This window comes from Trachurus japonicus, chromosome 19, assembly GCF_045865225.1.
Source record: "Trachurus japonicus isolate A0001 chromosome 19, Traja_1.0".
NCBI lineage: Eukaryota > Metazoa > Chordata > Actinopteri > Carangiformes > Carangidae > Trachurus > Trachurus japonicus.
Genome location: NC_140925.1, coordinates 22,152,980 through 22,176,573, shown reverse-complemented (window position 1 = coordinate 22,176,573; position 23,594 = coordinate 22,152,980). Strand labels below are relative to the sequence as shown.

General features: G+C 42.7%; 1 protein-coding gene across 1 annotated transcript; it reads left to right on the top strand.

Annotated features, from left to right (window-relative positions):
* Positions 1 to 331: 331 nt before the first annotated feature.
* LOC146968015 (uncharacterized) lies at positions 332 to 23,384 on the top strand. The gene is made up of 12 exons (XM_085761862.1): positions 332 to 648; positions 1,696 to 2,551; positions 3,869 to 4,049; positions 4,818 to 4,957; positions 10,204 to 10,769; positions 11,853 to 12,126; positions 12,834 to 13,029; positions 14,641 to 14,825; positions 14,953 to 15,048; positions 16,119 to 16,283; positions 20,151 to 20,244; positions 21,051 to 23,384. The coding sequence occupies exons 2-12, from the start codon at positions 1,738 to 1,740 to the stop codon at positions 21,112 to 21,114; spliced, it is 2,775 nt and encodes a 924-aa protein (XP_085617988.1). The 5' UTR covers positions 332 to 648; positions 1,696 to 1,737; the 3' UTR covers positions 21,115 to 23,384.
* Positions 23,385 to 23,594: the final 210 nt, after the last annotated feature.

Sequence of the window (23,594 nt, the reverse complement as noted above, 5' to 3'; positions counted from 1 at the left end):
ATTAGAAACCAACCAGACAAAAGCTTCAGACAAGACAAGCTCTAACCTGTGGAGGGAGGGCGGGCTTTGGGCTCTCATTGAACTTACAAGCCGCTTCTCCTCTTTCTCACAGTGAGGTCAGGGGCCCCCAGGTCTTTACATTGTGTTTTATGATGAAACTCCAAGGCTTGGTGGACTATTGTGCACTAAAAATTTGCATTACAATGCATGGAGATATTTTGTTTATTTTCTGTATCAACGGGATTTTACATTGTAACCACTTAGCCTACTACTTTACAGGGCTTCTACTGGGTTTACTAGCGTTTTCACGTTGAGCCGTGGATGGCTTGAATGGTGTGTGCTGATCTAGCCGGAGAGAAAAAAGAGAAGCCCCCCCCCCTCCACCCCTCCACCCCCAGTCTGACCGCCCACAGTCCGAGGGAGAGAGGGGGGGGACGGAGAGAAGGAGGGAGTGCTGAGTGCTGCTGCTTTGTGAATGAAGGGAGCGGCGGAGAGCTAAAAAACTAACTTTACCAAACATTATCTCCGACTTGGGAAGGAAGGACAAGAGGAAGGAAGGAAGGAAAGAAGGAAGGAAGGAGAGGAGAGCGGAGAGGCTTCGACGGTGCAACAGGCGACACCTGGCCGACGACGGGTTCGGAAGTGCGGGTAAGTCACGAAGCCGTTTTCGGGGGGGCTGGTGGCGGTGATAGGAAGCAGATTGACAGGCTTCTCCTTCTTCCTCTCCTTCTCCTTCTTCTTTTCTCCTCCTCGGAGGGAAAGATGCATGCATAGCAGCCGAGCCGTGACTGGAATAAGTCTTGTGAGATGGGAGATGATTTCAGGGCAGATATGTGAACTCCACAGGCTCTTTCTCTCCATCTTTAGACGTCCATTTATTTGTCCCAGCGTGCTTTTTTTTTCTTCCCACAGAGCCGCTGTCGTGCAAACTAATGCAGCCTCTTTAAGACACATATCACAGCTAACGTTACGATTTAGATCTGATTCTGGAGAGATGACACACAGACATCGGCAAAATTGCATGAGATTTCTGTTTATTTAGCCCATTTAAAAAAAAGTTAATCCTAAAAGAAAAAGAAAACTCAGCCTACAGTTGTAATTTCTTTGAGATGATCCTTCTATTTAATCCCATTTATCCACAGCTGAGGCATTTCACCGTTTCATGCAAAGTTTCCATCTGCTCGCCAGTGTGTGTTTCGCAACATTTCATGACTCATGCAGAAGACGTGCATGCCCAATGTCACCAGGAACAAAAAATAGACTCATAGAAGACTCATTCATGATATTATGGTGTTTTTTTCTCCTCGGGGCACCGTGGTCTGTAAGTGGTAAACAGTCAATCTAATAAAGCTGTGAACTTCAGTCTGTGGTCTAGATTTAGCTGGAGGGGCTGTTGTCCTTTAATAATAAAGTATTACTCCCTCAGGATGTTGGTAAACTTGTGAATACTCAGTTTATTTATGGGTGTGAGGAATGTAGGCTGTAAGTGAGCATTTCCTAAGTGACTGATTCATCTTCGCTGTGTGAAATGTTTAAAAATGTCCATCACAATTTCCTAAAGTTCAAGTTGACAGCTTGAAACTGTCCAAAGCTCAAAGATAGTTTCTTTGAAAAATCACAATCAACTGATGGTTGTAGCTCATGTGGGGTGCAGCAGCTGATTGCCATTCTGTTCCTTTTTTTGTATTTTTGCAGAAGCTGCCTTGGTTTGTTCAGTGCTTCCAGAAGAGCTGCATCATGGTGGGGAGCTTTGTCCCCGTGGCCTGTCTCTGCCTGGCGGTCGCCGTCACTTGTGAACCGTGCCTCATCATCAGCGAGGTCAACGCCGACAACCCGAGGCTGGACACCACTGAGTTTGTGGAGCTGTATCACACCAGCGGGCAGCGGGCCTCGCTGGAGGGATACACACTGGTCTTCTACAACGGGAATGGAAACGTAGCCTACAAGGTGCTGGACCTGAAAGGCCACAGCACCGACGACAGAGGGTTCTTCCTGGTGGGTTCTGTGGAGATGCTTCCCAAACCGTCCATCCTCCTGCCTCCCAACACGGTCCAGAACGGCCCGGACGCCATCGTCCTCTACCACACGTCTGCTGCCCGCTACGGTGAGAAGATGAACGTCACCACCGTGGGGCTGGTGGACGCCGTGGTCTACATGACTCGCCGCACGGGAGGCGCAGAGTTCCTGGCCGAGACCCTGACCCCGGGGGAGCCGGCCTTCGTCGAGGACGAGACGACGCTGGAAGGGGACGAGTCCATCGAGCGCTGCCTGCTGTCCGAAGATCGATGGGGCTTTCAGGTGTCGTCCCCGTCCCCCGGTCAGAGAAACAACTGCAGCCCGCCCGCCGCCCCGGCAACCAGCCCGGTCATCACCGAGCTGAAGCTGGGTGGGGGGCAGGTGGACGGCTTCGTGGAGCTGTCGGACGCCCCGGCTGCAGGTGCTCTGGTGCTGGTGGTGCTGGACGGGAAGACAGACAGGGTCAGTGTGAGTGTGGACGTGAACGTGGAGTCTTCCAGGAACTGGTTGACCATAGAGAAGAGCTACATGAAAGGTCAGTGGGCTGTGGGCTTTCACAACCTGTTCTCTAGTGCTCAGGATGACACACCTGAGTCTATATGGCCTCGTTCACACTGCAAATCTGATCATGATCCAATCTCACTGACTGACAGTCCACTAACATGTTGCAAGTAGAGATGCACCGATCCAGTTTTTTCCGATCCAGTCCGATACCGATACCTGCGCTGAGCGTATCGGCCGATACCTGATACCGATCTGATCCTACTACTGTTGAATGAATGAACCTCGCCATGTGAGTGAAGGCATCAGGCTTGACATAAACATTTAGTCTTGTTAAAAAAAGGTAACAAATTAACACAGATATAAATGTACTTAATATTACTTATTAACAAATAAAAAAGTGTACATTAGCGGCAAAAATAAATAAATAACACTAGATGGCTGTAACTGTATTGCTGTGTATGATATTAATAAAAAAGAAATGACTGGATCAGAATGCTGGATCGGCCTCATTCATCCAATATCCAATCCAGCTAATTAGTCAATATCGGAGCCGATATCTGATCTGGGTATCGGATCGGTGCATCTCTAGTTGCAAGTCGTCAGATCCGATCTGCATGTGTCCATGTTGCATGTCTCATCCGCATTGGTTTCTAGCACACAAACAATTAGGTTGCCTATAACATCTGGCCAGGGACAACGGATGAAAATTAGCCTTACTGGCTACTGTAACTCTGGCTCACTTGCAGTTTCTTTTAAATTCTGTTGATCAGTGTTGCACTGTCCCTGTCAAATAAACCAATAAATTAAATTAAAATCAAACAAATCAAATCAAACAAAATGGATAACAGGGAACTGTGTGTGTTCATATCCCAAATCGTGGGACTGCTGAAAAGTGCGGCCTTCCATGCAGCGATCACCGCTGGAACGGGGCCACTTGGTGCAGGCAGACCAACGATGCCTTCCGTCTCTCCGCAATTACGTTGTCCATCTTGTGTCGCGCTGCAAGTGACACAAAAGACGCTTCCAAATCCTATTTGAGCAACGACACCGTTCACTTTGAATCAGATCTCTACAAATCCGATCATTTGAATTTCTACCTTCGTATGCGGTTTGAATCTGTTTTGGAAAAATCGGATCTCATGTGGTTTTTTGGCTGTTCAGACTGTCAAAAAATCTAACTAGATACAATCGGGATATGACAAAAATCGGATTTGGAGTGGCAGTGTGAACAAGGCCTATGAGACATAGAACGTCATGGAGAGCTAAATGTGTTTTGGTCAACTTGAATCGGTTTGTTCACTTTCATTTCTTGTAAATTCTTTGTTCCCTATTACTAATTTCTTCACAGGAGATGAGTCTGGAGCGGTGGCCATTTATAGCGGCCGAGCCTCAGACTTCCCTGTGGGCAGTCCGCTGAGCCAGATCCAGCCTTTAGATGCGTTTGTGTTCGCCGGGCCTGGAAACAAGCCTAGTGCCAACCTCACGGAGACTCTCATCCCAGGCAGACAACCCTACCAACTCAGCAACAGGCAAGAAACCACGCTGGTTTTCCACTCCACTATTAAAACCACACCTATCAGACTGCAGTGTAGTGTGTGTTTGGTGTGGCTATCAGATGAGTTTGTTGGTTTTATTTCAGAAGTGTGTTGTGAAATACAGTAAAGCTGGAGCTTAGTTGGTGTTGGGGTGTATGAGAGATCAACTTGTTCCTCTTTGCTGTTGCACTTTTCCTGTGTTTGGGGAGTGTCATCACAGCTTTTAAACACATGACCATGACAATTACACTCAGATCAGAAAGAGAGAGTTAATCTGACACCTTGCTGCTGATGAAAACCTGAGCGTTGTACATTGAGGTGAAGGTTTTGGAGCCACGTCAGCAGCTCTGTGAGGCTGTGGCTTTGGCACAATGGTGTGTTGGGCAAAATGCTGACAACAGCATGCCAACACTTTCACAATGGTAGATAATAGTAGACATACATAATGTTTCGGCTATCATAGTCCCCATCAGCTCAGCATGTTAGCATCCCATAGTACAGCGTGTGTTATTATCTGTGCAGGTACTTTTACAGTATTATAAACCTGATCATTGGACAAATTCATATTTTAATGGGCTGTGCAAGAGGAGAAGTCAGGATTACCAAGGTTACTGCAGTTCATCCTAAGAGGGACATGAGCATGCATGGGATACCAAATTCTACAGCAACTCATGCACTCATGTACTGTATGTGTTTAGATGTTTTTAAGGACAACGGTTGGATCATAAAGCCTGTGTCTGACTGTTTTTATTATTTTGTCAGTTTGCGTGAGGGAGGTTTCTCCCTCAGTCGCTGTGGTGTGGCCACCTGGGCCAGAGATCCTGGTGTCTTCTGGGAGGCCACACAGACTCCTGGGCTGCCCAACCAGTGCCCCTGGCCAAAGATCTGCCCTCACAGTATCGGTGAGTCTCTGGATGAGTGGTTCAGCTTATGAATGTGCACGTAAATACCCCTGAAAACCTGTTTTAATATCCATGTTTTGCGGATATACAGAAATGTTTTTGTTTTCAGTCTGTGTTTTACATGGAGAGAACAGATCCACCAGATCAGCCTAGAGGCTTGAGCTTCATGAATATTACAACAGCTGATTATTAACACTTAAAGCAGCATCACAGTATTCTAGCCATAGACATAGACATGCCAGTTGGTTAAAACCACCACAGTTCACACCAACAACATTTGATGCAACAAAAAAAATGCTCTGTTAATTTTTTCTGTCTTTAATTGACATTATTAGTTTTGTACTGAAAAACAACTTCCAGGTTGTGTTTTAATAGATGTATTCAATTATAATTAGATTGTTGCTCTTGTTTTGCTCAGGTTGATTATTTTTGAAATCGGTGTACACATTGCATCATGATCACTATAAAATGCAGACGCAGAGCAGAAAATAGCATGTTTACTTTGTTTAAAAAATCCGCACACCAGCAAAAGCTCCAGAGCAATAATTTATTATCACCCAAGGGGGGAGCACTTTGCCAGCTGGACCAGCATTTAAAGAAAGGTTTTGTGGTATTTGTTGTGGGTTTGTCGTGAGGTTGTCGTGCATGGTCTGCACATTACCTGCAGTAGGTTTTGAGTGGGCTCCAAGTTGAGAGAGCCAACTGGGAGCACTGGCAGAGATACAGTATGTAGAAAATGGTGGTTTTCTAGTGTCCCCAGATTTCTCTGGCAATGAAAACAGGACTTTCCTTTGGGACTACTTTCTTTTTCAACCACTCAACTGTTTGATTTACGTGACTAACCTACAGCTGTGGAGCTCAGTGGACTCCAGGTGTGATAGTGTGTAGGAATCAAGCACATCAGTGTTTGATAAAACTGAAATGACTATGACAACCTGTAACTAACCCTTAAAGGTATAATATGTAGGAATTCCCCCCATCTAGCGGTGCGGTTGCATATCGGAACGTTTTCTTGATGTTGCATTCACATGAAATCGGGCAGACGTCAGACAGACAACAGACGCTGCATGTAACAGGATAAACAAGTGGTCCGCCAGCAACAATACAGGCGTGACGATATGTTGTCATGGTGATGTGGTATTGTTTACCTGACCCACGTTTTACCATCTTTCTCTGGTGGAGTAAAATGACATCCGGTTGGTTTACCAACGGCCGTCTGTCTGACTGCACCTGAATGCAACACCAGTGCCTCCGTCCTTCCTCACACTACACAGTGGTGACACTTTTAACAGACGCTACCTGGAAAACTTTCTCCCCGAGCCGACAGCTCCGCTGAGTTTCCGTGGTTACCTACGGTCACGCTGCCACTCAACGTAAAAAATGGCGATGCAACATGGCCGCCTCGGTTCGGTGTGCCCCCCCCCCTTGTATATTTGTAACGACTTGTAACAACTTTTCTAAGGTAGGAGAAAGCTTTCATTTGTATGCGGGTGTGATCCGACTTCAGTGAAATACGTATTTATGAAAGACATATTCGATTTTTGCTAATAAAAAGCCAAATAAGTTACATACTAGGGCTTTAAATTTCAGCACTTGAGTTTATATTTCAATAACAAGTCACCAAGAGGAAGTGACAGTTTATTTGTATTACTCAGAATGAACAGGCTATACCCAAGAAGCTGACCTCAGGGAGAATATCGATTTCCTCAATCACTCAAAGAGGAACTGGGGGACAGTGCTTCATCACAGGAACAAGTAGGCCTGTATAAAAGCAGAAACTTGGTGGTCGGGGGGGCGAGTGTCGCAGGAGGTTAAGCCCATGTGTAGAGGCTACAGTCCTCGCTGCAAGTGGCCCTGGTTCGAATCCCTTCCCTGCATGTTGTTCCCCCTCTCTCTGCCTCCCACGTCCCTGTCTCTCTCAGCTGCTCTGTCTAATAAAGGCATGAAAAGACAAAAAATATACTTTAAAAAAAAAGAAAGAAACTTGGTGGTCAGTACCAGCATCATTGAAATTCTTTGAATCTCACCAGCAAATTTAAAACACACACACACACACACACACACACACGCCCTGCAGCCTAGTTTGTTTGTTGGGGGCCGACTAACACCTTGAGCATCCAGCCACCATCTCTCTCTCGCTCTCTGACCTGTTTGTCACACCAGCAAAGCAACATGAACACGCTTATTGTTGTATAGAGGAAGGAAGTGAGACCACATGTGGTAACTGTAGAGGCATTCAGAGATAGTAACACTCTGACGTACTGGAGCTGTCCACTTATTCTAAGATCATGCTGATGTCAGGCCTCACTCACCTGTGTACCAGCCAGATCCCTGTCTTTGAATTGATTAGATCAGTTTGAGTCGTTTCCACTTGTCCTCTTTGCAATGCTCCATGACACTGTTTGCATACTGACTGAAGAGTCCTGTTGATTTTTATCAAATGCAACAACTCTTGACTTGTTAAAGTCACAACAGACATGTTGCAGCACTGTCAGTGTCTGCCTTTCTCCTCGAGTAACTTGTGTTTCCTGTCTGACTAGAAGAAAAGCACTGTCACACTTTCTTAATTTCATGATTTTGGGGATCAAGGTGGTACAGAAGTGCTGGTTTTTGTGATGTCATCAAAATGTGTGTCCTTTTGTCTGTAATTTGTGATCATTGAACTGTGCAGCACTTTGGTCAACCTTGGTTGTTTTAAATGTGCTTTATAAATAAATTGATTTGATTTGATCAAGTAGAAGTTTTGAAAATTAAAGAGTTGTGAGTCATTCTGCTCTCAGAAGGAACTGATTTCAAGAGAAATGAATAAGGCCGTTTGTCTCTTTCTCCTTTCACAAATATTGAACTTGAGAAAACATCAGCACAGTGTCTAACTATGTATATTATACCATAGCATTATTGTATATAGATACTAATGTGTGTTTGGATTTTGCAGGAAACCCTGTGCTCTGTAAGGATCCTCTCCTATACGTGTTAAAAAAAATAATAATAATAAGCAAGCTAATTGTTGTAGATTCAGATTTTTCCACATTTGGAGAGTCATTACATGATAGTGAAAATGAGCTGTAATTAAATTAAAACCAAATTTCTCCTCTTCAGATCAGCACTAAAATTAATTGCTACCTGTTTTCTATTTAATCAACTCAATACTGTTGCAATCAAAGGAATAATATGCTAATTAGGTTTTTGGATGAGAATTGAATAAGACTGATACCACTAATATTTTCTAGTTAGTTATGAAACTAGAGCTTTCATCTGGTTATCTTAGTGTAGCTTAGCTGAAGTAAGGCAGGAAGCAATTGATGTTAAGTAATAGATGGCAGCTTGGAGTAAAAGGGAACAGTCATGACAACAATAAAGTTCTCTTCAAAAAGTTGCGCCTTTTTAACAATTGTGTTTCACTGCAACACCGACCTCACTGCCCTGATCGATTCCAGAAGTGCTGCTTCGCTTCATCAGTGTCTGTGAGCTTTTAGCAAAAACACACAAATATGGAGAAAATGAACACAGAGAACAGAGAGGGCCTTGTTTGTCTCTAACATCAATGAGGTGTAAAACTCACTGATAAACAGTAACAGATGCTTGATACAGTGGAAGTCACTGCACCCTAACAAAGAAGTGGCCCAGCACTTCACCTCCTGACCAGAGACTTAGCGATGCTGCAAGGCATGTTTGTCACCTGTGGATAAAGTCCAGCTCGCTGTTTCCCAGCCTTTATGCTAAGCTAAGCTTTATGTTAAAGGGATAGTTCACTCAAAATTGAAATTTCAAATTGTCCTCCGTGTCTTCTCTGAGTTACAGGGGGTCTCGGCGTAGCACTGCATGTCCATATGACGGTAGCAAACGGAGCTCACTTTTCTTCGTCCAAAAAGACACACCAAAAAACATCCAAATACCTCCATAGTGCTCGTCTGTAATGTCCCTCTTGTATTGAAGCCCCGACATGAGAAATTGTTCCGAAAAAAATTAAATAAGTCTATGTTTTAAGCTTGTTTGTAGTGGAAGCTCCCAGTGTTGCTCTGCTGGAATCTCGTGCGATTTGTGGAGCCGTGAACTGGGAACTGGGACACTGACAGACACTGGGAGCTTCTGCTACAAACAAGCTTAAAATATAGACTTATTTAATTTTTTTGGGAACAATTTCTCATGTTGGGGCTTCAATACAAGAGGGACATTACAGACTGGGCCGTAAAGTATACCCCCGCAGCCCCCGCGAGGCGGGGGGGCCCCGCCCCCGCCCGTTAAGCCGGGTTTCCACCGAATCAACGGTCTTTTTTTTTTTTTTTTTACACCGCAACATATGGTTCACGTCATGATACCTTCTGTATTTTGGCCATTCAAGCTTCCACAGTCCATAGTTCTCTTCTTTTTTTGATATTTCAAGAGACTTTTTGGTTAAGTTACCATGGATAGCTCCTAGGCAGGATTGTTCTGCTCTGTTGTCAACCCCCCCCGCCATCGCCGCCGCCATCAGGCCGCCGCCATCAGGCCGCCGCCATCGGCCATCCGTGCGGGGCCCCGCACGGTTACGTTACGGCGCTGATTACAGATGAGTAGTATGGAGGTATTTGGATGTTTTTTGGTGTGTCTTTTTGGACGAAGAAAAGTGGTGTCCGTTCGCAACCGTCATATGGACATGCAGTGCTGCACGGAGCCCCGCTGTAACTCAGAGAAGGCACGGAGGACTCTGAAACTTCTCCCAGCCCTTACTCGACATGAGGGTGAGTAGATTTTGAGTGAACTATCCCTTTAAGGATGCACAATATGCAAAAAACATAATATTGCGTTTTTGTTTATTTTCAAATGAACATTTTAATTTTATATTTTAAAATATAAAATTAATTAATTAATTTTTCTTTGGACTTGTACCAAACATTACATTGCAATTAACTGAGCAGCTCTGTGTCTTCATGTTCACTTTGTACTTTGTTACTGTTTTTGTATCTTTTCAATAGTGAGTCTTATAGCCCATATACAGAGGCTACAGTCCTCACTGTACCGGCCCTGGTTGGATTCCTCCGATGGCCCTCTCTGTCTCTCTGTCTCTCTATCTCTCTGTCTCTCTGTCTCTCTATCTCTCTGTCTCTCTGTCTCTCTGTCTCTCTGTCTCTCTGTCTCTCTGTCTCTCTGTCTCTCCATTTCCTGTCTGTCTCAACTGTCCTGTCAAAAAATACTTTAAAAAGAAAAAAACAAAAGTGAATAATGTCGTCTAAAAAATCATTTAAACCTTTTGTTTTGTGTTTTAGTTATTCCGGGAGGTACGGAGACGCCGCCCCACCTCCCACCATGGGGGAACAGTGACTTCCTTATCAACGAGCTGAACACCGACACGCCCGGCGCGGCCGAGGACGGAGAGTACATCGAGCTGTGGCACCCGTCGGGTCGCAGGGTGTCCCTGCAGGGGATCTGGATCCTGCTGTTCAGCGCACACAACAACAAACCCTACAGGGAGATCAGCCTGAGCGGACACTTCACCACCTCCAAGGGTTACTTTCTGCTGGGCAGTGACAGGTTGGTGCCAGCTCCATCGCTTCGCCTGCCTCCCAATACGATCCAGAATGGACCGGATGCCGTGGCGCTCTACCGCAGCCCTTTTGGACCCCCGTCTGCCTCGCAGAGGGGGATTCCCACAAAGGGCCTGCTGGATGCAGTGGTGTACCGGCAGAGGGGATCAGATAGAGGGACGCTGGAGCTGAGCAAAGCTCTGACCCCAGGTCAGCTGCCCCTGTTGGAGGATCCAGAAGTTCTGCCTGGTGATGAAGCCCTGAGTCGCTGCAGAGGCCTGTACCCCCACGACCTGTCTGCTTTCTCAGTGAGTACAAAGGGGAAAGATTTCAGAGTTTGTTTCAATAAAACAGGAAGTCAGTCCTGACTAATTCTAATAAAGGGGTAGAAACTCTCATGGCAGAAAGTTTCATTTCTAGTCATTACAAATCAGTCATCATAGGAATACTTTTCCAGATTTTCACAACTTAAAGAGGAACTATGCAGGATTTGTACCATAACTGTGCTACATTTTTACCTTAATTAAACAACTTTGGAGTAATTGTGATGGTTTAATAAATGGCTTAACTTGTTACAGGGAGAATGGAGACTCCTTCCCTTCCACATAGTTTCTCTTTGCTGAAAAACAACTTTGCAAGATCAGTGCCACCATCCCAGTGTCCCAGCTCTGGTCTCTGAGCACCATGACACAAACGCGCCCCGTAACCTGTAATCTCTTGTTTATGACAGATTAAACTACACAAATATACACATCATAACACTGTATATGATATATAACGTTATCTACCGCTCTACTCATTGGTTTCTCGCCGGCTTCATTGTAAACAAATGCACATTGGCAGGAGGAGGGTTAGCAAAACAGCAGAAAAGCAACCAGACTTACATAGTTCCTCTTAACAAAATATTTTCTCTTTTTAATAATAATTTGAATAATAATAATTTTATTTATAGAGCACTATAACTTTTTGTATTAATATTTTGATTAAAGCAGAAGTAAGGTGAATATTTGTGTAAATATAAGTCTTAAATAGTTATATCTTCCAATGGCAATCACTTCTATAGAGTGTTTGGTCTGAAACACAGGTCTGTCAGTCACTCTGCTCTGCTGTAAGCCGAGGAGAAAACTTTCCTTGTATCCTACAACCTTTATCCAATGAGGAGAGAGAACGGCATAAAGGGGCAGTCCTCTCTGTGTGTGCAGCCAAGGGATGCGTGTGAATGTGGTGACGTAGGGACGAGGGCGGGTACTGCTATCTCCATCTGCTGACAAGAAGTTAGCCAAAACCACCGGATCGCTTACTTCTGCTTTAATGATGTCTCAGATCAGTGGATATATCACAGATATAAGTTGTTAAAAAACTTAATATTAGAAATGTATCAATCACCACAGGTGGCTCCACCCACTCCTCTGAGGGAAAACAGCTGCCCCCGCCCGCCGCCAGCCCCCGAGGGCGTGGTCCTCAGTGAGGTGGCTAGTGGCCACTGGACCAATCACAGCCAACAGAGGGCGTTTGTGGAGCTGCACGGGCCCCCGATGACAGATCTGCAGGGCCTGGTGCTCAGTGTGTTGGACCAGGAGCGCAGCGGGACTGTGATCGCTCTTCCACTGACCGGATCTATCGACCGGGATGGATTCTACATTGTTGGAAATGTCACTGGAGCAGGTGAGACAGTGGAAGACCATGGAGCCAGATCACTGACAGTAAAATTTGGCATTGTAATAAAAGTTGTATTGACACTGAAACAAGTATTGGCATTGAAAAATATTCCACTGAAAAATAAAACACAGGCATAAAAAATACAATATTTTATATGGATTTTAAAAAATGTGTCAGTGTAAAAAAACAAACACTGAAAAAAGACGGACATGAAGAATAAATCTGAAGACTGACATTGAAAAATGCATGATAATATATTTTTAAAAATCCAAATCAAATATTGTATTTTTTATGCCTGTGTTTTATTTTTCAGTGGAACATTTTTCAATGCCAATACTTGTTTCAGTGTCAATACAACTTTTATTACAATGCCAAATTTTCTTTTCTTCTTTTTTTTTCAACTTTTTATTAGTTTCCATCAGAAAACATAAAAACAAGACAAGAGCAGAAAGAGCTCAACTACAACAACAACAACAACATATATAAATAAGAATAAATAAATACAAAACAAACACAAGACAAAAAAAAGAAGAAAAGACATCCCAAAACCTGTCAGCGATCTGGCTCCATTGAAGAGGCTTTTGTTCAAGAATTGTTTACAAAGGTTTCCCATCTTCTCTCTTTTTTTTTTTTTAACTCTGTCTCTCTTTCTCCCCATCCTCATTCCTGCCATGTCTGTGTACGTTCCTTCACCCCCTCTCTCTCCTGCATAGATCAGACTTTCCCAGAGGGCTCCACCGTGCCGGTGCGTGGAGCGGTGGTCCTGTGCTACGACCTGTTCAGTGTCTGCAGAGCTGGCACCGCTCTCACCAACTCCAGTCTGAGAGATGTTCTTGTGTTCAGTGAAAACCAGCAGCTGCTGTCCTCTCTGTCCACCAGCAGAGGGAGACAAGTGATTCCAGCTCTCAGGTACAACACTCACACACACACAACACACTAGACAGTGTTAACAGGTTTGAACTTTTACTCAGTTTCACAGTCTCGAACTCAATGAAAGCTATTACCTGACTGCTGAAGCTGCCACAAAAAGGCCTTTATCTTATTATCTTACAAAGAACCAGAAAACATGGACATAGACATTGTTATTGTGTGTGTAATATTCGGCAAGGTTTATTGGCAAAATCTGAATATACTACCCATGAATATATTTGTATAAGTGTATAATCGCTATAAAATAAAATTTGTTTGGCTTTCGTAGCCCCATAATTATTCTATACATACAGTATAGCAAGGGTCTTGCTTTAGAGAGTGTCGCGATCTTGTGCTGTCATGTTTGTACGGCAGCCCGAATGGAAAATCCAGCCAGCCAGAGAGCGCATTTCGCGGGTTTCGCACACATTAAATAAACCAAGAAGGAGGAGGAAACAGCAGAGAGAGTTAGTAGTTAGTCGGTATAGAAAATAGTGAGAAGTTTTTTAGTTATACTGTATAACTCTTCACATGTTTCAAAACCAAACAGAGAGACAGATTGTGCAGGTTTAACACGAGCAAAAGCTGTGCAAACCTGAGTAAATATGACTGTAAATTCACCTTTAAAGTTGTTGTTTTTTTTTGTGAGCACTGCAATCTAGAATCTGAACGCTAGATGTCACGGTTTTCACCCCATTTTACACACTGGACCTTTAGAGGAAGAAGATACCCATGGTAACCGCTACTGCACTTCTAACTGGCACAAGATGCACTTAACAAGTCATAAATGTAACTGTCTGTCAATCATAAAAAAGGACAGGTGGAGCTGATAATAGTGTTCATGGCTCAGTTCTCAGGGTTTTCACTGATATTTTTGGACATGGCTGCCTCCATTAACATCTTGACATTTACATAAAATCACACCATGTGGAAACCTGTGGGAAAAGTAAGACAGATTAGCTGAGTATATGATGGTGATTGATCGGCCTCATGTGTTGCATGTGTGCTTCATGTGTGATTGAAACAACCTGAAGTAGTGACGGGAAAAAAAATTCCAGGAGAAAAAGCATTTGAGGTGAACAGTTCAATCAGTCACACTCAGCAGGGGGTTACACTTAAAATGTGAAGGAAACCCTGGTTGTGTGAGCATGGTCGGCTCAGCGCAGCAGCATGCGTATTCACTTCACTCAGGAGAACGTGAGAAAAAATCTAGCATGTACTGTATGTAATGTATCAAGACACATGCTGAGAATTATTCTTCAGAAAATAATAGACTGCACACAACAACTGGGTAGTAATGAACGCTGATTTCCTTCACTTCAGCAACAGCAAGCAGCATCAGGTGGCGGTATTATTATTTAAATATGAATGAGTCATTTGTAATGACTTTGTAATCAAAAATGAATATCTGTTCTTTCTCATATGTACTAAGCAGATAGATTTTACCTTTATAACTTTGCTTTGAACAAACTGGTGTGTATAGCGACTCTCTACGTTACCTAGGTATCCATGAGCTTTTGACTTTATCATCCCTCGAATACATTTTGTTCATTCACTGCTGACGAGGGGTGAATACACTACACATTGATTTCCTGCTGCATGTACGTGCAGGTCGGTGGAAGACGGTCCCGTCTCGCTCAGCCGGTGTTCCTGCTGCGAGGTGAGAAGCCCCTCCTCCTGGACAAGCTCCTCCCCCACGCCTCACAGCACCAACCTCTGTCCCAGCCCCGCCTTCTCCAGTCAGATCGACCTTTGCCTCGGCCCCCTCTCCAGCGACAGGCACGAACAGTCGGGAGGTGAGGGATCGTAAATCAAACGGAACCAAAATGCATAAAATGTGGCCCAGAACAGCCTGTGGAGGATGATGATGTGTTTTGTTGTTGTAGTTGTTAAAGTCGACTGCTTGTTGTCCGTTTCCCACAGACTGCACGGGTCTGATACAGGGGAAGAGGGACGCGGAGGTGGCCGACTACCTGGAGAAGAGATGTGACTGTGGCATCTCTGCCCTGTATCTCCAAGGTGAGGCACTTTCATCTGAAACCACCACATTTAGCTGATTTTTAATAAGTGTATTTTTATGCCACTACACACACTTTACAATGGAATTTGATGTGGCTTCTCTCAAAATTGAAATAATTGAATAGAATAAATAGTCTTAAAATGTATAAAAGGTTAGAGAAGAATAAAAGGAAGAGCAGACTCTAAAGCTATGACTGCTGCATGTCATCCCCATCCTTCTCTCCCCTGACTCCCTGTCTCTCACATTGTCCTATCATATAAAGGCATAATAAGCCCAAAATGAATGAAAAGATAAAGTGAGGACGTTGTTTTCTGTCAAAGGGCAATTTCACTGTGATGTCATATTGTTCTGCAAAAATACTTAAGTCCATCTATCTTCGCTGTCTGTCAGGAACACAAGGTTGGGTCATTATTTCCTGTGAGGTGATTGGTTGGTAATTCTATTAGTATTAAGTAAGACTAGACAGGTTTATCACTGAGCTGTTTCTCTGTCCATTCACAGAATTAAAGAGGAGGTTATGGACCACTGTCACCATTGGTTTTTGAGGAGAAATTTAAACTGAAGTTTCATTGTTTTTACATAATGACAATAAAGATCTATTAGTTATAAACACTGTCACTGTTGGTGAGAGGCGTCACCAGCAATGCTGATATCTCTACATGTGAGGCGGGTGTGAGGAAGGGCGGGGGGGGGCACAGATGATCTTGCTGGCTGCATTTACTTTGCGCTGCAGGGTCTTAACGGCAGGAGTCAGTGCAGAAACACTTCAGAGTATCACTAGAACTGAGTGCAAGAGCTTTTGAAGTGTAACTTTTTTCACAGCAAGATTGATTAAACTCTTATAGGACTGAAACCGAAGGAAAATCATGTAGTGATAGATGGGCTCTATAGCTGTCATTCTGTCATTATTACATCTGCATCCCTCACACACATCATTAATGACACTCTTCAGGACAAAGCCATCTCCCGTTTCCTTTTCACACCATCTACTCTGCTGCTAAGTAGCAGAATCACATCTTGAGCAGTGTAATGTGTAGAAAATGAAACACTTCATTCGTTCTTGTTCAAGGAGCCAACTTCTCCTGCGTGTCCGGCTGGCTGCGAGTGTGGGGGAACATCCAGGCGCTGTCCGACCACCAGAAAGCTCTCATCATCCAGACATCTCACATGAATCCAGCTTCAGTTCAAGGAGACGTCTGCTCCTCTCCAACCACGGACCGCTTCACAAGTACAGGTGACCACCGGCATCACAAGCCAAACAACAGACAGACAGTTAAAATGCTTGTTGTCACAGTTAATTCATCCTCACATCAAAAAGTAAACAGGTACTAATCAGACTCATTAACCCAGTGATTCAGCAATGTAATGTAATAAAGCCTTTACCAAGGGAATTTTTGCTGCAGTCTACAGAGAGGCGAAGGCTGGGCCCGGGTGTCCAATACGCTTACAAAAGAAACTCATTGGGATTTTAAACTAAGGATTCAACTGTTTATTAAAGGTGTACAGAAAAGAAAATTGAATTTGAGCCCACTGTGGGTCTTAACATTAGTGTAATAACTCATCTATGTCTATCGATGTAGCCCAAACTCTGTGCAAAATTCTATTTTTGAGTAAATCCGGGATGAAAGTGTGGGGGGGGGGGTTTTCGCATTGGATAATGCAGGCACACGAATTATGCGTCACGCTGCACACAATCAGCCAATGATATTGGATCCGTCATCCGTCAGTCAAACGTCTGAGAGACACACACACACACACCGAGCTCGGTCTTGCCCCAAGCTTTGAATATCCCGCCCGCTCGATAACGACCAATCAAATTTGTTTTCCTTACTCAGGTAAACTCATGCTGGAACTTGTGACAACTCTTACTGTAAAGTGCACAAACTTAAAGTCAAAGTAATCACAGTCATCAACAAGAAAAGAAAGGAAAATAGCGGTCAACAAAAAATACAGCAACCCAGCTCTCTCTCTCTCACTCTCACTCACTCACTCACTCACTCACTCACTCTCACTCACACACATGCAAAAGGAAAGCAACAGGTGAACATGTGATGTACTAATGTGACCCGCTATCCCACTACACAGTGATTATAAATGATGTAATAATCCAAACAAACAGAAGCAAAATAACAAAAACCCTTAAAGTTACAACTCATTCATGGCTCCTACAGTTGCGTTAAGAACGTCTCTGGTTAAGATTATGCAATTATTTTAAATGGTATCCAGGGATCACTTAATGTTAATGAATAATAACTTCTCCCTCATCCTTAGTTATTGGCCATATGCAGCTTTACTGGCACTTGAACCTCTTCCAGCTTGTTATAACTCCAACGAGTCCGACCAAACCTCAGGTGTTAAGCACAAATTGAAACACAGGCAGATTGTATCCTTGTCCAAAACAAATAACATAAAACAAAACAAATAAAGCACTGATTGTATATTATCAAGATTGAGGCTGAATCTGAACATGATACAAAAATGTACATATTTTCTCACCATGTTAGCAGCTTCGTGTGGAGCAGGTGGCACTTTGGTGAAGTTTTCTGTTTAAAAATAAACCAGGGACAAAATTATAATGACAAGAAATCCAACATTTCAGGAGCCTGAAAACTCTTAAGTCGAGAGACAGAGTCAGTACACAAAGCTGGCAGTGTATTCCCAGCATGACTTGTCAAACAAAACAAGAATCTCAAATGAAAAGTGAAACATTCTCACAGATGTGATAAACAAGAAGCCAGTTCTCCAGTGAATGTCATGTATTGATTCAGTCTGTGAGCACAAAAGGATTTTACTCCAGACGCTTCGCTCTCTGTTCAGCACAGATGAAAGTAGGAACTTATTTGGTTTTTTATCTCTTTTTAATTTCTTCAGCCTCATTGAACCCTGGTCGTTGGTCTGAATATTGAGCCAAATTACCCAGATTCATTCTCTCTAAAGTAGAATTTAAGTACATGCCGGTGTCGGTATTCAAGACCTTTTTTCATAGTGACACAGGAAGAACTTCATCCTACATTGACTTTGTGTGCGACTTTGGTGACATGCTCTTATTTTGATAGTTGAATATGTAGGATGTTTGTTTTTTTCATTCTTAGTACACAGTCATGTGTACATCATCTGCATCTGGAAGATTTAAAAAAAAAAAAAGACTGAAAACATAGTGTGTTTTATTGAATTACAAATTTCACATCCAGGTCCTTTACACGTTCTCTCAATCTTAGTGATGACAGCACTTTTATAAAGTCTGTCTTATGTGAAAATGAAATGATTATAATTAAAGGGCCCATATTATGCAAAATCCACTTTCTACAGGTTTTGTAGTGGTCCTATGTGTTCCCGTGGCCTTTCTATGACGCCTGGAGGTGAAAAAAGTCTGTTCACTCCCTTCATTGATTTCTACACTTTTTTGAGATCGTGTCTCCAAACAGGCGAATTGGAAGTGCTGGCAGATTTGACGTCAGGATGCGCTGAACTCAAGTGACTCCACCTCCCGGTACTTCCTTATACTCCCCCTGGGCCAGTCTGGAAAAACGTGAGCTCTGCCCGCTGACACTTTTCCGGAACAGCGCCCCCCCCCCGTCCGTCCGTCCGTCCGTCATTTGACATGAAGATGCGGTAGATACAGGAGGAGCCGTCGGTACCGCGGCCGCCAGATGATCGATTTGAATCATTGACTGAAAAACAGCCGCATGTCATTAAAAATGAAATTGCCGCTTCTCATCAGCGCAGCGGTCCGACTCCTCATCACGGAATGAGAGACATCTGAACGAGGAAGTCTCCTCTCCCGGCGCAAAACCACCTCAATATTCTCATCAGTCCATACAACAGTGCACAGTTTGTGCTGCTCCTCAGTTTCACTTGGTTTTTTTTATTTGACAGTTTCACACAGAACTTTCTGATGGTAGTAGGAGTCTCTCCATGTTTCTCCTTCTGCCACAGTAAAAAAAAAGAAAGAAAAAAAAATAGAAAGAACATTTACATTTTTTCAGACAAGATGCCAGTCTCAGAATTTTTTTTTTTTTTTTCGGAAATCAATGCCCGACCCCTGTCCCTATGTCAACACTGGCACATGTACCTGTAGTGAAAACCACACCCTCTCCCCGTGACAAGTGTGGAGTGGACGTGGTTTACACATCTTATTTGCATTTCAAGGTGCAGACACAGAAACGGCTCGTTCTCAGCAGAGCTCTGGAGAGACACTTTTAGATTGAAGAGATGTAGAGCTGCAGATTGATTTGGGGACAATACACTAGGAATACTATATGGTTGGACAACTTAGAACCATGTGAAATAGTTGAAAAACAGCATAATATGGGACCTTTAAGAAATCACATTATGAAGCTCTAATAATTTTCATAATTTGATGATCAGTGTTCAACCCTTTTTTATGGCTCCAGGAGTCATTTGTGACATTGAAGCTACAACGACTGGTGAATGCAGTGACGGTGTGTAGCCCTTCATTTGGGAGCTGTAATTATCTTTTTTGAAAGCACTTGAATTTTGGTCTCTCTCAATCAGGGAAATGAAGAGTGTGAACATGGACTTTGTGTGTGTTAGGTGATGAGAGAGTGAGAGGAGTGGGCCGAGACGCAGTCGTCTGTTAAAGGAAGAGCTGCAGCTCTCCATCCCTCACTGACTTCACTGCTCTAACTGAGCGGAAAACTGGGTCTGCATCATGCAGCATGAAATGAGGCTGTGGTTGTTCACATTCAGAGGTTTCTGCAAGTTCAGCAGCATGAGTTTTTTTTTCTTATCTACACTGTTTCTTCTTTTTTTGACAAAGCTGCTAAAGGAGCGCTGATTTGAAGGCTTGATATTAAATGTCCTATGAATTTAAATGTTGTACCAGTGAGCGGTTCTGATAATACATCTGGGAAACACAAAACTAGAAAAACTAAAAGAAGAAAATCTGAATTTCACTTTCTCACATCACTGTTGCACTGTGATGCAGCAACAGTCTGAGACGAACTGTCCTACAGGTTCTCTGCTTTGTGTTGTGCTCTGCAGCCCATCAAGGAAACGCAACCTGTTGCTCTTTGAAAGCTCCATTAAGCTGAACCTGTGCAGGAAGAGGAACTGACCTTTTACTTTAATTCTCTCCCAGCATCTACTCTGGGGTTGCAGATCGGCCTGATAATAGCAGTGCTGCTGCTGCTGGGACTCGGAGCTGCTCTCTTCACATACTTCTACAGGAGGAGGTGAGAACTCCTACTGTAATATGTGCAATTTTCCTCTTACACCTCTGATCACAAATCAAGTCACTGTGACGACTGCTTGTAGAAAAATCCTCACAAAACCAAATCATTAACATTTGTTAAACTCTTGACTTTTTCTTTTCATTACACTGTGATTAGCATACAGTACTGTATATGAATAGGATATTCAATCAGGGGTGTCATTAAGCTCCATATTCAGCGGGTGTTTTGAATATTAGGGAAAGAACAAAATGAGGCTCTGGGGCCTCTGGAACAAGGGAAGTAGTTTGCTGCCTCTGGTTTCAGCCTTGGGTACATTTCTACAATGTAAATTGTAGATTAAAAGATCCTTGCGATATTTATGGTTTTTTACCTCTGTATATTTAATCCATGTCTCTGGCAAAGTGTCAGTTTAGTAGAAAAGCCCAACATTGTGAGAGTGAAATGTCAAGAGTAAATGTCAGGTTTCGGTGTCAGATTGCAGCTCGGAAAGGAAGAGAAAGACCTTTTTATCTTCACATTATACACAAACATTGAACAATTGAGAGAAACATACTGTACTGTAGACATTAGAGTTACTTCCCCACGCTAATGTTTCTTCACTGCTGGAAAACTCCAATAATAAGTGGAACTCACTGTGAAAAAAGCAACAAGTCACAGTGGAGTTGGATAAAACTGAGTTCTGAGGTCAATTAAAGACTCTTTATCAGAAATAGACTGGGGACAGTGGCTCTAATTGCCAGGCACTGACTCCCATGGTTTTTGATAAGCATGTGCATTTTCGCAGACGTTTTTCTCTCTGTTCTCAGGCGTCCTCTGGATTATTACACGATGGAGCTGAGTGAACACGCAGAGGGGCTCTCAGACTTATAATCCAGGCTCTGAAATCACCGCGTCTGCACCTGGAAGTGCTGGTGGGCGTGGGAGGATTGGAGCAGCGAGAGCGACAGAGACTGGGTGGGGGGTAATCAGAGGTGAATTTGACCTGTGTGAAACCGGCCCGTGTGGTTGGTTTGTTTTTTGTTTTTCTTGGAAAAAGAAAATGCCGCCGCAAGTGTCCTTCTCTGTGTGTTGGGAAGATGACTGAAGAAATAGTTGTCTGCTAACGGTGCGGTTACATCCAGTGTGTGACGTGATATTTCAAGTCAAGTCAAAATCCGGCAACCCCTTGAGCTGAATAAAAAAAAATAAGATAATATCACATTTTAGTGTCCAACCTTTGCCCGTGAACTGTGCTGGTTATTACTTTGAAAGGAAAAGGAAGATAAAAGGGAGGATTTAAAAAAAAAAAAAAATACTTGAGTCCTGATTGGTCATTTTTGTTGACTTGTTTGTGTTACTGTGGAAAAAGCCTGTAAATTTAAACAATCTAAACAACCATGCTCTTGATTTTATGCAGGAAGCTCTGCCCATGTAATGAACCTCCCATCATCACACTCTCAGCTGGTATTACAGTGTTTTAACAACAGGCTTTTTAACCCAGATTATATTTAAGCTCACATTTATTCTTCAGATCGGGTCGACTTCCTGCTTTAATTTCCCGCTACATGCTGTTAATAGTCCAGTTTAGACTCTAAGGGCTTGATTGTCTTTTTTAAATGTGAATGTCCTAAGCTAACTTGTGCTGAGTGTCTGTAACCACTTTTGTATGCTTCTGTAAAGCAAACTGTTTACATTTTTCTTAATTTGAAAATTAGAGGGAAAAAAGGGATGTGAAAGGCGGATGTTGAAGTGATTTCTTGAATGAAGTGTTTTTATTTTAGGTGATGAGAGAATGCTCTGTGTTAAGAAAAGAAATTCAGAGCTATTTCACTTGTATTTCACAAGTGATGTGGTTATTTCACTTGTTTTTTAGCAGCTCAGAAACCTCTGCTGTGCCTTTAACCTGTGTCTTATTCGATCAGCTGATTCCTCATTTATTAGAGGGAAGTACAGCCATCTCTGCTGCAGCCATAATGATGTTAGTATTCTCAGGGGGGGAAAGACATTTATTGCCAATTGATTGATTTGATTCATGAAATGAAATGAAGTAATACAGAGATAATTTTTGTTTGGTTAAGTTAATATGATTCTCCTTTTTCATAGATTCTTAAAATTAAGATTTATACATAGATACATTTGCCAAGAGAAAGTGCCATGAATTAAATAAATATATACTTGAATATGATCCATTTCTGATCAAGTCAGTGGGCCACTTGCCTTGTGATGTTGCCTTACTCATCTGCAGAGATGCACATAGTTTCACTTTGTTTGCTTTAAATAATGAGGAGATTTTCCTCAGTTCTCACTTTTCGATATTGATATTTCTTAATAATCCTCTGTCAAGTAAAATTAACCCCCATGAAATCAGTTTTTCTTTACAACAACACTGCTGCTTTCATATCAATCTACCAGTTTGGTAAAATCATGTAAATTAAAGCCTTTCTAGCTTTCAAAGTGAACAAATACCATGTTTTCCCTTGTAATTGTGTTATGCAATGTTCTTGAAATGTCTTTTACTGTATGCATGTATATTTTTAGTTTTTACATAAAATAGTGCATAGTACATGTTTTAAAGGAAAGAGCATCCACCTCAATATTACATCCCATAATAATATATAGGTTATTCAAATATTTTGAAATGAAATAAAATCATAAAATAAGCAACACAATGCTGAACATAAGCTGATGTAACACTTTGGCTCAGAGCACTTGTTTAATATGAGAATTGCATTCATCTCTATACTGTATTCAGTAGATGTAGGCTACTGTATTTATATAAAGAGCACTGACAACAATCATAAGAGGTGGAAAAGAAGTATATGTCAGAACAAAGTTTTTTCTTCTTCTTTTTAACCTCAGTTGCATATTCAGATCAGAAGCAGATTAAAATCTAACGTGACTGTGTAAGCAAAACCAGAAACTCACAATGACGAGACACTAAGTCTGTTAACATGCAGTAAATCTCCATGGTCTACTTACACACTGAACAACATGTCATAGCAAACACTGGAAAGAAAACTTTGAATCATCTGCGTCCCCGGGTCATAATTTAAAAGATGTCTTTTCAGCGTTTGCCTTTCAAGTTTATTTCCCCTGTTTTCCTTCCAATGTCATGTACGTGTAGCAGGTTTGAATTAAAATAATTCCACAGATGTGCAATTCAAGTTTCACACTTGTTCTTCAACCTGTTGCTGTTGCCTCGTTTTGATATGCTCCATTTTCAAATATGCAATTATTATAATCTCCAGACAGCTGCAAACCACTGCTCTGTTGTCAGCGGGCGGATGTGCTGTATGAAGGTTTCAGTTATTGCTGCCTCTGTCTGAATGCAGCATTATGTCAGAAACACAAATACAAATGTGTTAATTCAC